The 13,593-nt window shown below is 41.2% G+C and overlaps 1 protein-coding gene across 1 annotated transcript in view; it reads right to left on the bottom strand.

Moving 5' to 3' along the window:
• hcn4 (hyperpolarization activated cyclic nucleotide-gated potassium channel 4) overlaps positions 1 to 12,490 on the bottom strand; it is a 66,033-nt gene extending 53,543 nt beyond the window's left edge. Inside the window, exon 1 of the mRNA XM_078258063.1 lies at positions 11,805 to 12,490. Coding sequence (XP_078114189.1) covers positions 11,805 to 12,490 — 686 coding nt within the window. The remainder of the gene's footprint in view (positions 1 to 11,804) is intronic.
• Between the last annotated feature and the right edge of the window lie 1,103 nt (positions 12,491 to 13,593).

The following is a 13,593-nucleotide window of genomic DNA, read 5'->3' as shown; positions in this document are numbered from 1 at the left end:
TAAACAAGCCAGTTGGCAAACAGAAAGATTTAAGTGTCTAGGAGAACAAAAAAAAGAAGAATTAGTTTAAAGGGTTAATCCTATTTTTGTTGTCACCCGCTCCAATGAACTGTCATAACGGCCCTGTCTTTGCCAAGCACAGCCAGCAGGCACACTGCAAGCACATTACTGACACTGGGGCTGTGCAGTCGCAGGTGGCTATATTTAGGTGAGGCACGCTGTTTTATCAAACCTGGGCTAAGAAGATTTCATCAGCGGAAGAGGCAAATCTCCCCAACCTTATAGGCTACAAGAAAACAGAGGAATTTACCAAATACCTACAGAGGGGAGAGGTAAAATCAACTGAAAGGAGTAGACGTTACCTAACACTGCTAAAAGAGATCCAGAAATAGGATTACTAGTAGTTCTATGGTCGGCCATTAAGGTAGGGGTACAGCGTATGATTTTTCATTCACCTCTGAAGCTCTGTCTCGAACTGTTATTCAACACAGCCCAGAGAAAGACAATGCTAAAGACAATGTCACATCTGCTGCAGTAGAACATTATCTAATAGATAGAGGTCTGACCCCTTAAAGGTAAGCACTGACAAAAGTGAATGAAGGAGGCGCACAACCACCACAATTGAAAACACAAGAGTGGAGCCTGCCAACACCAGGCTAACACTGGGACACTAGTCTCGCATTGCCAGACCTTCCTCCACAGCGCTGCGGAGGAGGGTCTGGCAAGTCCACACAGCATTCCGGGATGGGAGAAAAACATGCTCTGGTTTATTGGCATTTCTTCAAACCAATCACAATCGTCTTGGTCGGCCGTATGGAACAACTGCGCCTCTGCAAAATAGCCTCAGGAAGGAACTTGTTTTGGTGGAACGTGTACGTCTAAAAGTTGTTTTAGTCGTGCAACAGAAAACTCAGATTGGACAGATAGTCTAGCTAGCTGTCTGGATTTACCCTGCAGAGATCTGAGAAAAGGTTAACCATAGTCCTCATAAATCTACCAGAGTTTAAAATGCCAACACAAAGGAAGCCCAAGGCAATGGATATCCGGCCTATATGAGTGAAATCCGGCGGAACCGAGCAATCCCGGAAGTGGAACATTGTGGATATAGTATACTCTGACACTGATCCACAGGTATTTTTAAATCACAGAGTAACACTTGACAACCACTGAATCTAAGTTAGCCTATTTGGTTTTACATCAGCAAAGACATATACAGACACTGAGTATATCTACAGTTCAAACTGGTTATATTGATATTTAATAAATAAATAAAAAACATCCTCACCTCCCTCGGTCTGTGAGTTATTTAGTGTTTGGTGCATTATAATGCTCATAATATGATGCCATAATGTGTACAGTATGATCACTGTGCAGTTTTTGGATTTCAATTTATCTAAAAAATACAGACTTGCTATTGCTGCAAGTCTTCTCATTGGATCACAGGGTTTATTTACAAAAAACACAGGTCATCCCTTTCATATTTCTAATGGTTTAAAGGGAATGTAAACCATTTAGTAGTCTAATAAGATGCAAAGATGTGGGCAGTGATTCAGAGGTCCTGAACCAGGCAAACCATCTTAGGGAAACTTTCTAATTGTCACAGCGTCAGATCCATTCATTGAAATAAGTCCAGCCTAAACTTGCTCTGATGTTTGAATAGCTCAGAAGTGTGCACTTAGGAGCTCTGACTAAACCATGAAATCACCAAAGCCACTTTGCAAACTGAACAGATGTAATCAGGTAGCCCTCTGAGAAGAAGTCTGTCCCATTTTCATACCAGTGGGATTTTTTCTTTCTTCTGGAGAGGCTTTGCCCGGCACAACTAGTGGCTACCCAGTATCCCTGTCCTTGTCTCTGCAGGCCTGCAGAGTCCTTCACAGCTTCCCAGAGCACAACCTGCTACCTATCTGCTCAGAGCAACAAAAACTGTACACAGGTAGTCTGCAGTCAGAAAATAAATATGCCCTCTGTGGGGGAAAAATAGAGACAGTGAGTAGCAAGGCTATACTGTTGAAGACACGGAGAGGGCACAAAGCTCTCAAGCTGGTTCCATCAGCATGCACTTATCCTACTAGCATGTGCCAGTATCTGCACTCCAGCTTTCATCCTGCCACTAATTGCATCTGTGTTTTATCATGATGCCTTGTTATCTCCCACAAGGTCCTTAGGGTCATGTCAAAGGGGCCCCCTGTCAGCCAGCCACTAAGTGTGGCAAAGGAAACACTGGCCAGTGTCTCCCAACTGAATACAAAAAACCCCTCTGCCAGCCCGCTGCTCGGTTGGACAGGAGAGAGAGCCTGAGAGAGAAATGGCACAACGGGCTTTCTCTTAACATAGATGAAGTGCTAAGATAATGTAATGTCTATAATACCAGGAAGCTGGTCACACTATACACTATCACCTCATGCCCTTGCTCTGGGCTGGACCCGTACTGGGCCATTATCTTCACCATTTCAGGTGCTGCAATCAGCACATGGAGCAGCTCAATGAAAGCCTTTTCTATCCATCTCCCAAACAATGATCTGAGGTCAAAGGGTGACAAGAAAGAAGGGACATGAAAAAAATAAGGGAAGAGAAAATGTGGAAACAGTGAGAGGAAATGAGACTCTGTACAATTGAACAAAACTGGAGGTGAATAAAACTAATACAGCTTAAAAGCTGATGGAAAAGCCTCACTAAGAAGACACTCGGAGCATGAAATGAAATCAAATCTGAAAGGAGATGCAGTTTAGCTGATTTTTGCTGGTCTGCGTGAGTAAGCAAAAGCGGAGGCTTATCTGACTATTAAACCAAACAGGGCAGGATTTATCATGTTTATTTGTTAGCTCTATAATTTCTCGATTGTACATGCTAAACAGGGTCAGGGTTGGATTTATACACAACAGCTTTGCTGCTGCCTCCCTATTCAATCAAACACCGGGTGATTTGGTACAACCAAAACTGGTGTGGGGGAAAAAAAAACAGGACATGCAATTGACTATGGAGATGGTGAAGATAAATCAGCCCCCCCCCACCCCCCACCCCCCTCCCAACATAGCAGTGGAGAGGAAACAATCTGTCTCTCAACACTGCATGTCTCATTTTCCAGCTATTTGTCTGAGCTTTCTAGACACCCAGCGTGTAGCAGGACCAGGCCAAACACATTGATCCAGGGAAGTGTTTCCTGTGAATCACGCCAGCTACACACAGAGTTCTTCATTCAGCGCACTGGCCCCTGGCCCCTTTCTGAGTGGAAACCCAACTGTTTCCAAAGCGCTTTAGCCTTCTACACGTTTTTACAGAGTACACCTGGAGAGGTTGTCTAAGGAAATGCAATTCTCTTCACATGTGTGTTCTGCACGTGTGGCTGGAGAGAGTGATATTAGCAATGTAATAATAGTAAGAAAAACAGAAACGATGACGAAGATGTAGAAGATAGGAATGGTGTGACAGTCTTTTTTTCGATTATTGTTTCTGCTAATTGGCTCTGAACCTAATATAACTAATATATATATATATATATATATATATATATATATATATATATATGTATATATATATACGATATATATATATGTATATATATATATATATATATGTATATGTATACATATATGTATGTATATATGTATATATATATATATATGTATGTATATATGTATATATACTCTGAACCTAATATAACTAATATATATATGTATATATATATGCAGCATATCAGTGCCAGTTCAACATCTTGGCCATTTCCTATAGGCTGATAGGGAAAAAGGCAATCCAATTTTGGGGGAAACAGGGGGTGTGAGAATCCACCTGGGACACAGGCAGCGCTGAAAAGGTCAACCTGTTTGTAGCAGAATGTGTGAGGAGGAATGAACAGGCTGGGGCTGCAGCGTGCATGCAGAGGTCAACACAAGGGAAGCTGAGATTTGGTAACCGTGCTATACAAACAATGCATAAAAACATAGCATGTATTTTGGGGAAATTAAACACTAAGCAGTCTCTCAGCATACCACTTTTCTCCAGCTGAAGGACGTACCAGGGCCAAAATATAGTTTGCAATTAATACTTGAGTTTATTTCCACAAAAGGATGGGCTTTCATACATCAGGCCATTTTGTGTCTCAGCTCAAAAACAGTGGTGTACTGAGCTGCCTTATAATGTCCGTGTTAGACCCTTGTTGCGTTGTTAAAATGAGCAAACCTCAGCCATCTGGTTCCTAACTAGGCATGAAGAGAAACCAAGAAACATAGTTGCAAACATTTTTTACTTTTTTATTTCACCCAGGTCTGTGTGTTAATAAAGTGCCTGGACTATGAATGGAAGACATCAGAGAAACTCGATAGCATGGAGGAGGTATTTTAACCCAAGCAATCTTAATTATTCATTCCAACTATGCTGACGATTTCCATAAAATAAAGCATGCTGTGCTTTCTTGATTGCTGGAAATCAAGTAATTTCTCTTTTAAAAGTTTTTATTTCTTATAGGCAATAGGTTATTCAGCTATTACACTTGGGTTAGTAAAAGCGATAATAACAGAGATAATATTCTTTAGTCTGGTTATCAATTAGGTAATGATGCCGAAGGCTGAATCACTGCAGTACACGCAATCAAAGTCAAGAATGCCCTCTTGGGTAGCATTGGAAGATTACACCTATTTTATATAATTAAGCAATAGATCACGTCAGCTATTGCTTTTTATAAAACGATCATCAAGTATGGCAGTTAAAGTCACATTCCAATTTAAATAGATTTTTATTATTAAATAGGTTCACAGTAAAATAGGCCCTTCTGGGCTGGCTGCCTGCACATACTGTGGTGGTTGCTATGGAATGCAGCGCAGGTCACATTCGCCATCACTAGAAGCAAGCAAAGGCTATTTAATTTGCTTTGTGCTAAAGAAAGGCACACAATAACGCAAACAAACTAACCGTAGAACAGCAACTCCCATGTTCTGCGGGATAAAGTCTGTTTTTGTCAATTGAGCCTGGTGGAATTAAGAAGAGCACTGATAATGGCTTCAGTTTCCCGTCAGAAAAAAGGCTGTCTGACTGCAAAGTAAAGCCAAAGAGCGGTGAAAATATTCAAAATATAGTGTACACTTAAAGGGATCTTCACCAGCCATCAGTTTGTTAGTCTAACATTTTTTTTTCTCAGAGCAGAGTGATACTTATTGTGCAAAGGAATTAGACGTCATAGCCATTGTACATGGTTATTATATCACGGCTTTGAACCAATCAGATTGCTTGATTTGAGCTACCCGTTTTATAATCTGTGCTGATGCTGATTGCTTTTTGGACAGCGTTAATTACATGTCAAATGTCAGATTGAAATTAAAACTAAATATGTAAAATGAGATTTATAACCAGGATGAAAGTTACAATCAATGGCAGCCCCTTTGGCATAATTTATATGTTAAGTGTCACAATGCTCACAAATCCTGCTATAATATGTTTAATTCCCTGCATGAGCCAAGTGGACAGGTGAAGTCAACAAGGGAGTGTCAGTCCATTGTATGGAGGGAGTGGGCACGCTTAATATATTTTTTTAACTACTCTCTTTTCCAAACCAGTGCTAAAATAATGCCATAGCAAAGCCAGAAGCAGAATATAATAATAACACAGAAAGGTCAACAGAGGTCCTGGTCACTGTCCCACAAAACACACTTCAAACGTGACTTGACTACAATTTAATAATTTGTTATCAAATAAATAATTACACATTTTCTCCATCAACCACCCTGAAATGTTGAGATAAGGGAAAGTGACATATTTCCATCTGTCCAGCGGCAAGAGAAATACATTTGACACTGAAATGTGTTAAAAGAGGAAAAACTTGGCTGAGCACTGTTGTGTATTCACCTGAAAAGATTATCAATTCATGTTTTAGTGTAGAGTATAGTGGCGTGGGAAGGACACACGGCATTACATTTGTCAGGTGACTAAAATACATCAAGCACACCAGCTGGGTGACGGGACTCAACAGAAAATGCAGCAGGCTTTCCCATTTTCACTATGTATATGATGTCCAATCAATCAATATAATCTCACCTCGAGATTAGCATCACTTTGCCAAGGTTAAACTCAGCTCTCTGCCTAATACGTAACGATGAATTAAATGGCATAACAGAAAGGGGAAAAAACACTGACATGAAAAACAAGGGGGGGGCATTCTTTTACAGTTGCGATCTCGAGTCCTAATTTCACACTCCCACACAAGTGTGCCTGGTGAGGTCACACGGTACTGTTCAATCATTCTGCCACTATGACAGGCAACCTTCCACCCACCGGCCACGCACATCATGCCTGGGCTCCCTCCATTAAATAAATTGTGCCGTAATAATCTCTTGGCTCCTAATATCCGTGGATGAGCACAGCAGCCTATTTTGATTACCCCACTTTCAGGCCCAGCCAGAACCATCTGTAATCCCCATGTTTTACCCTCACTCAATTAAAAGGAGGAATTATTTAATGGAGACCGAAAGGAATAGAGTGTCATTCATCCTAGTGTCAAAACGCTTTTTTTCCACCACCTTCCCATGCAGATTAGCACTACGGTATAAGACAGGAAGACATGGTTCATGAGGGCACATGCTAACACTCTGCAGTCTGGACTGGATTCATGCATCTTTTATTTAAAAGGTTTTGATCTCGTATGGATCTTGCGATCATGATCATTAAGACTTGCTGCACTAAAAAATGGTTTGAATGGGGTTCAAACTGTTTTGGGGTCCTCTACTGCATCTCACCTTTGTGTAACTCTCACCCAGACTCTGACTCCTGCCACCGCCACACGACGGGGAATCACGCTCGCTGCAGCCGTGTATGTTTCTCCATCTCATTTTTCAATAAATCCACCCATGACAAGCTGGAGGCTCCACGAGACCCAAACAAATCAATGGCAAAACATACTCTCAAATCGACCCTAATTAACCTGACTGAAATAGAGAATGCTGTTATTAAATCCGATACCTCACAAACATAATACACACAGACACACAAACACACATGCGCACACTCCGGTACAGTACGAGCACTGTTTCTTCAACAAAAAGCCTGTCGCTGTTCTTGGCTGTGAATGCTTGACACGGTCTGTAAAGCTAAGGTGTACTATTTGTGCAGTATTCAAATATCTAAAAATTCACCAAGGGAATACCACTGGATTTATTTTCCCCAGATTCCCTGCAAAATACAAAATCAGTCTAAGTACAGGTAGCACAGCTATCATTCTCTTTTTATTCTTATCAAGTACACTGAACTTTTCCTCACCATTTTAGTCTTTGAGACATGCAAACATGCAAAAGTCAACACAGCAAGAGAAGCTGTCAGAAAAGGTTTTTTTTCTTCTTTTTGGACTAATGGAGAACATACAAAAATGCTATGAAAAATTCTCACTGTAGCAAGAGAACTTTGCCTAAAAGTTACTTCCCTTTACCTTTATCACAGCCTGTGCACATCCATGTGACAACATCTGTTCTACTTTTCTTTAATTAATTCTCCACAAAAAATAACAGAAGTTGTAAGTTGTCTTTTCAGAGGATGTATTGTTGCCACTGTCTAGGTAAGTGTCTTCTGGGAAACTGGATGTGTGGTAGGAACAAAAAAAGGCTGTTGAAAATGTGGACTTTGCGGAGGGGATGGAAGGATTGGCCTGACTGTTGCAATGGGATTTAAGTGATTGACAGAAACTGCAGGGGCAGCCGACCCCCATCTCTGATAGTGTTAGCAACGCGGTTCTAAAGGAAAATGGGGGATTAATAGAGCCTTCAGTGCAAAAAAAAAAAAAAAAACAAGTTCTAACGTGCGACACCTTCTTTTATATCTCTCCAGGGAAATGCGGAAGACTTTCCAACAGATGTGTCCTCTGGGCTCTGAATCACAAGATAATTAAAAGGCACTTGACGATCAGAGGGCTGTATTCTAATATTGCACCGAATCATTTGTCTAGAACTCTGCACAATGCTGCTGCATTGATAGAATCCACTCAAAGGGCTCTATGTGAACAGGTAAGAAAAAAATCACCTGGTTTTCATCATGCACAGATAGAAGATCTATTGTGTGAGAAGTGTATCGTTTTGTCAATCAAGCACCGAAATATTTTATTATCTTCAAAAGGGGCAATAAGCATTATTTGATTTTTTTTTTTTATCAATCTCAATCTCTTATCAAAATTTGTGACCAAGGACATGCGGCATCATTAGGTCTCAGCACAGTTTATGGTACAGCAGCTTTTAAACATAAAGTCACATTTTCATGACAAGTAAGTAGTAGCAGAGCAGAGTAGCTATCAAACAAAAGCATCCAGTGAGGAACTAGAGAGGGCAGGAATCTCAACACCAATGTTATGTATTGTTCAACAATCCTTTCAAACCCCGACAGATATTTCATCATGGTTGGAATTTGCTTAAGGACAGTAACAATCGTCCTTATTTAAGACTCAGTATGAATCAGTCATTTTGTACGAACGCTTGTATCCTTTTTCGAGTTCAAGATGTCACTCTCTGGTTAACTGACCACATCTGCTCACTGGGAGATGCTTGTTCCAAACCGAAGGAGGCTGTTCAGCTTTGGATCTGGAAATGAGGCTGTAGATTGGATTATGATGCCATTTTTAATCTGCCTTTTTCCCTTGCAAGATATTGCTCCTCCCTTGCTTCTTAGCGTTATACAATACTTGACAAGAGGAGATTTTGCTAAATTCCGGCGCAGTGATGACTATATGATTCCTTGTGACACTCTAATTTGAGCTTATCCTGTAGTGCCAAAGCTTTGATGCAGACATGGGAATAACACTTTTAGTCACAGATACCCTTCTCTTCTCTGGGCCCATTAAAAGTTCCCCCTCATCTCCTTGTGTACTTTAATTACAGTCCTCGTGCCCTGTCTCTGATCCTGATTTTGGAAAAAGTAGGCGTCCAAATATCACATTTCTCCTTCAGTTCATTAAAGATAAAATACTAGCTGTAACTCATCTCAACATGCTTGATAACTCACTGACATGGTTTACCATTTTTCTCCATCTGACATGGAGATGGGTTTAAAAGGGGTTCAATTATTGGCCATTACCCTTTAATCTATTTGTGAATTAAGGAGTTGCTATGTCTGTTTCATGTTAGTCACAGAGAAATGTACACACAACTTTTCCTATATAGACTTACCCAAAGCACAGGCTCAGTACTTCTACTCTCCTGATTGAGTGCCACATCTGTGTTTTTAATTATAGTGTTGAGTAATTCCGTAATCATAGTGTTGAGTGGTCTAACCACAAGCAAATTTCTCTCAGATTGGCAATTTTTTAAATTATGGTAATATACAGTATCTACCCTCAGACCCTGAACAAGTGGGTGGCTAACCTCATTTTAGAGCACTTCTCGCTCACATCACATTTTCATGTATCTATTTATTTTGGTACATCACACTGAGAGAGTCACACATCCACCTATTTCACTGAGTGCAGTGTGGAGCCCCTTTTTCAGCATGTTGCTCTTCAAAACTGATGACTGGTGCCAAACCGCTGACCTTTCGGTATCAGGACAGTCTCCCCAAGCCCCACATCACCCTTCCACATGACATTTACCACAGTGAGTAAGAGAGCAGAGGGGGTCAGAAGAAACACAACCAGCTGGGAGGAGCATAACAAAAATTGCAAACTGTCTAATACATGTCTCACTTCCTGCTGATGACCTGTCTAAACGGTGGGTTTGGAAATAGCAATTGCTTATGTGTTTTAGTAAATCTGCTGCACATAGTTCTCGAACAACATTATGCTTGAGATGCCTGGGACAGGCTTGCACTTGTTTACAGGTTTTGCCTGAGTAGACAGCGGAAAGATATCTTAATGCAGAATAAACAAATCACAGATTGGAAACACTAAACACAGACAGTTGTAACCCCCAACTGGGACAATCTGTAGAGGGCATTCCTAGGATGAGCTAAGATACTGCGCAGAACCCTCAGGCTCCCAGGTCTCTGGTAGAGGACACGAGCTTGGAGGGAGGAAAAAAACCACCCAGTATGGGGCGAGTAGGGAATGTATATATACAAAAACAAACTGTTAAATTAAAAAATACTGCTAATGACAGCTGACAAATGAGTCAATCTTAAAAAATATAAAATTCAACAGAACACATCTTGCGATGTTAGCCACCACAGTTGTCCCTTCTCTCAGGATAAACAGGCAGATAGATGTGTCTGTTTTCTATTCTAGGAAGACCCATTTAGCCTTTCCTACTGACATCCCGGGCCTGTAAGAAACTCGCACTACAACTCGCATGTCTCTCAATGTCAGACATCTTGTTCTCGAGGTAGAAAAACACACTTTTGTGGTAAGTAAGTTTCTATATCACATGCCATTACACCATTGTAGCCAATCAAACACCAGGCAGGCTGGACAACATTCAATGTCACGGACAAAGAGAAATACAGAATGAGTAACTGTGATGATCTTGCTCCGTATCATTTTACAGCAACTCAGATGTTGATTGATTTAAATGATTTAAATGATAGGTGCATACAGTATGTGAACTAAATGCCAAGGCTGACACAGCTTGTAATGAAACCGTTTTATCTGAATTATTAAACCAGAGGAAAATGTGTTCAATTAAAAAAATAAGATAAGGATCATTACCGCACAAGCTGTAGGTAGGTTTTTTTTCAAATTTGATTTAATTGGATAGGTTGAAGAAAGCAAATGATATGAGCACTTTTCAATCAAAACAATATCATTATATGAGGCCCATCTAATAATATCAAGATATACACAAATGTGTTTACTATAGCGTGTGTGGTGTGTAACATATGTAGTTCAAGCCACCATATTTCTGTTTTGGCAATACATGAGTGTACACCCACAGCTCACTGGCACATTGATCATCTGAGAGGCTAAAACAAGTCCATAGGCATATGTAGGCATTTGAATGAATCCTAAAAGCAAGGATGAAGAACCTTAAATCTAGTCTTGCTTAGCAGTTAAGAGCCTCCATGTGGCCATGAATCAGATACATATGACCAATAACAAACTCAAGGGCACTAACAACAGAGAGCAATCTGTAGGCCAACAAAAGAGTGCTCATGGACTTTCTCTATTGATTTTGCAGCTGCAGTTTGTCACTAGAGTAGACAACACTTTCAAATGCAGACATACAATGTGATCATTTAAAATTGCTCTAAAACTATTAATCAAAATGAATTCAAATGAAATAAAATAAAAGAAGAACAGGAAAATCAATATGTAAGCCTGTAAAGACAATGTCAAGTGAAGGCTTCATCATCACTAAGCCTAATCAATGATACATTATGTCCCCTGAGCACAAGTTTTCTCAAATAAAGATGAAACCACTAGAGGGCTTCAATTGTGCATCAATTTGGATAGCATCTGTCCAAGATGGGTAAATTGGCCTAATTAGCAAAGGTTGTGTTATCTGCATCTGTGTGTTGTTCCATAACAAAACACAGTGTATCTAGCCTCCTGGGTAATATACCCTCAGACAAATAAATATAATCCTTCTACTCTGTTATGGCACTAAAAATAATTATTAATCAATGAAATAATTAGTACTTTGTATGGATTTTTATAAAGCCAGTAAAGCCAATAGATAGCAATTATGCGTGGCTTTAGTGAAATGCCATCTTTCAAAGTGAATGAGTAAGATAATTGCAGGTGCTACTAATCTGATTAAAACAATGAATGGGCTGCTCTTGAGCTAATGAATGCCATTATAAATGATAAAACCACTGAGAAAAAAAAAACATCTGGACCTGTGAAAGGCAACGTGATGTTTTATTCTTAACCGTTTGTTGTGTGGAGAGTATAAGGTATCTACATTTACCTGAAATCACTGTACGGGTGAATTATCCAAAATCCGGCGGATTTAACCCGCTCTTGTTCCCGTTCAACCGCCTTTTCACTTCCAAACATCCTCAGGGAGAACTTGTTGACCCCTGGTTGAAGCATTGCTCCAAACTGTCTGTGTATGAACCCAGCTTGATATAATCTCTCGTCTTCCGGCAAAATTTGATCAATGCCGTCCAACTTTATAAACCCTGGCTGCTCGTCTGGGGAATCTTTTTGGGTACCACCGCCACCGCTGGCTCCCTGCGCGCCTTGGTCCGGCGGCCCATCACCGATGGCTCCGGGGGGGCTCTCCTCGCTCGGGGTGACATCCCCCTCGGTGATGAGGCGCCTCTCCTCCGCCGAGTCAGAGTCGTGCACATGGCGACTTGTGATGGACGAGAGGCTGCCCCGAAACCTCCGGCAATCTCCATTTGAGCTGGTCTTCGTCTGTCTCCCTATGTCCGTCTCCATTATCACAGACTCCCCATTTTTGGTCTCCCCGATGCCTTTGCAGCTTCCCCCAGAGGTCGGCGACGGTGACGGTAGAGGCTTCATCCGAAGACTCTTCCTCCGGGTGTCCTTGTCTGCGTCTTCTCCTTCGCCCATTATAGATGCTTTCTGTCCAATGTGCTGTGGCAAACTGTAAAGTCTTTTACGCATGGAGGAGTGCAGCCTGTCCATTATGACATTGAGACTTACTGGAGAAAATGAAATGAATCCAGGTTGTTAGGCTGTACGACGATTATTGCCCACCAGCCCCGCGCTCCCTATCTGTTTGTGAGCGCGATCAGTCTGGAGCTAATCTGAATCCCTGAAAGCCTGCTACCCTGCTACACATGACATGGACCGCCGTGGCTCTACTGAAACAGATGAAAGATACTCTTTCTCATAATTAGACTACCTGACAGTTTGCATATGTCCTCACGCACAGCTTGGGCAGTCCGCTTGGCCACTGCGTCCCCGATGTGCACATGTGTGCCGTTCCGACATTGTGCGCAAAAGTGGAAAAAACTGCTTGAAAGTCACCTTAGCGTGACATGTGAGGGACGTGCCGACGGACGGTGATATGGAGACGAGGGAAAGGTCATGCACGACGAAGGATGCTCTTTTCACCAGAGATCTTGCAAACTGCCAACAAACAAGGCGACACAATCATGCAAAATACAGTAGAGCATTTCAAGGACCGCTGACATCACTGATCCATTGTCATGGTGCGTTTTGGCGAATTGTGAATATTCATGATGCTGATCTATTGGGTTGCCATAGGAGCGAGAACTGCAAATAAGCTCAGCCCACCTTGTTTAAAGGGGAATGCTCTTCCCATTCTTAAAACGCTCTCCTGCTCTCTTAAGTTAAGGCTACAGGTAGGCAATGCAAACCCATTGTTCAGGCCTGCTGTGGGCTTCACTTTGAAAAACCAAGTTTGTCATCCCTTATCAGTCTGACGCGCTGCGTAATTTGCGCACACAAATACAGTTGAAGCTGGAATAGGCTCGTCTATAATTTGGCAAAAGGTGTTTTATCAAACATGGCATGGGAGTGACTTCTCAAATGGCAGTACATTACTACATGCATACATTGCAATTTAATTGTATTTGTCCAATTATGGATTTATAATTCACAAAGCCTATTTTACAGATGGTGCCACAACACATCGCCCATACTGTTGAAATGAATACATATATTTTCGAAATTTGAAATATTTTCATCACGTCTAGGCTGATAAAAAAACAACGAATATTGTCTTTACCGCAATTAAGACTTATGATGGTATGAGTAAACCC

Source organism: Sander vitreus, chromosome 1 (genome assembly GCF_031162955.1).
Source record: "Sander vitreus isolate 19-12246 chromosome 1, sanVit1, whole genome shotgun sequence".
In the NCBI taxonomy this organism is placed as follows: domain Eukaryota; kingdom Metazoa; phylum Chordata; class Actinopteri; order Perciformes; family Percidae; genus Sander; species Sander vitreus.
Note: the sequence above shows the minus strand (reverse complement) of the source record. Positions and strands in the feature narration are given on the sequence as shown.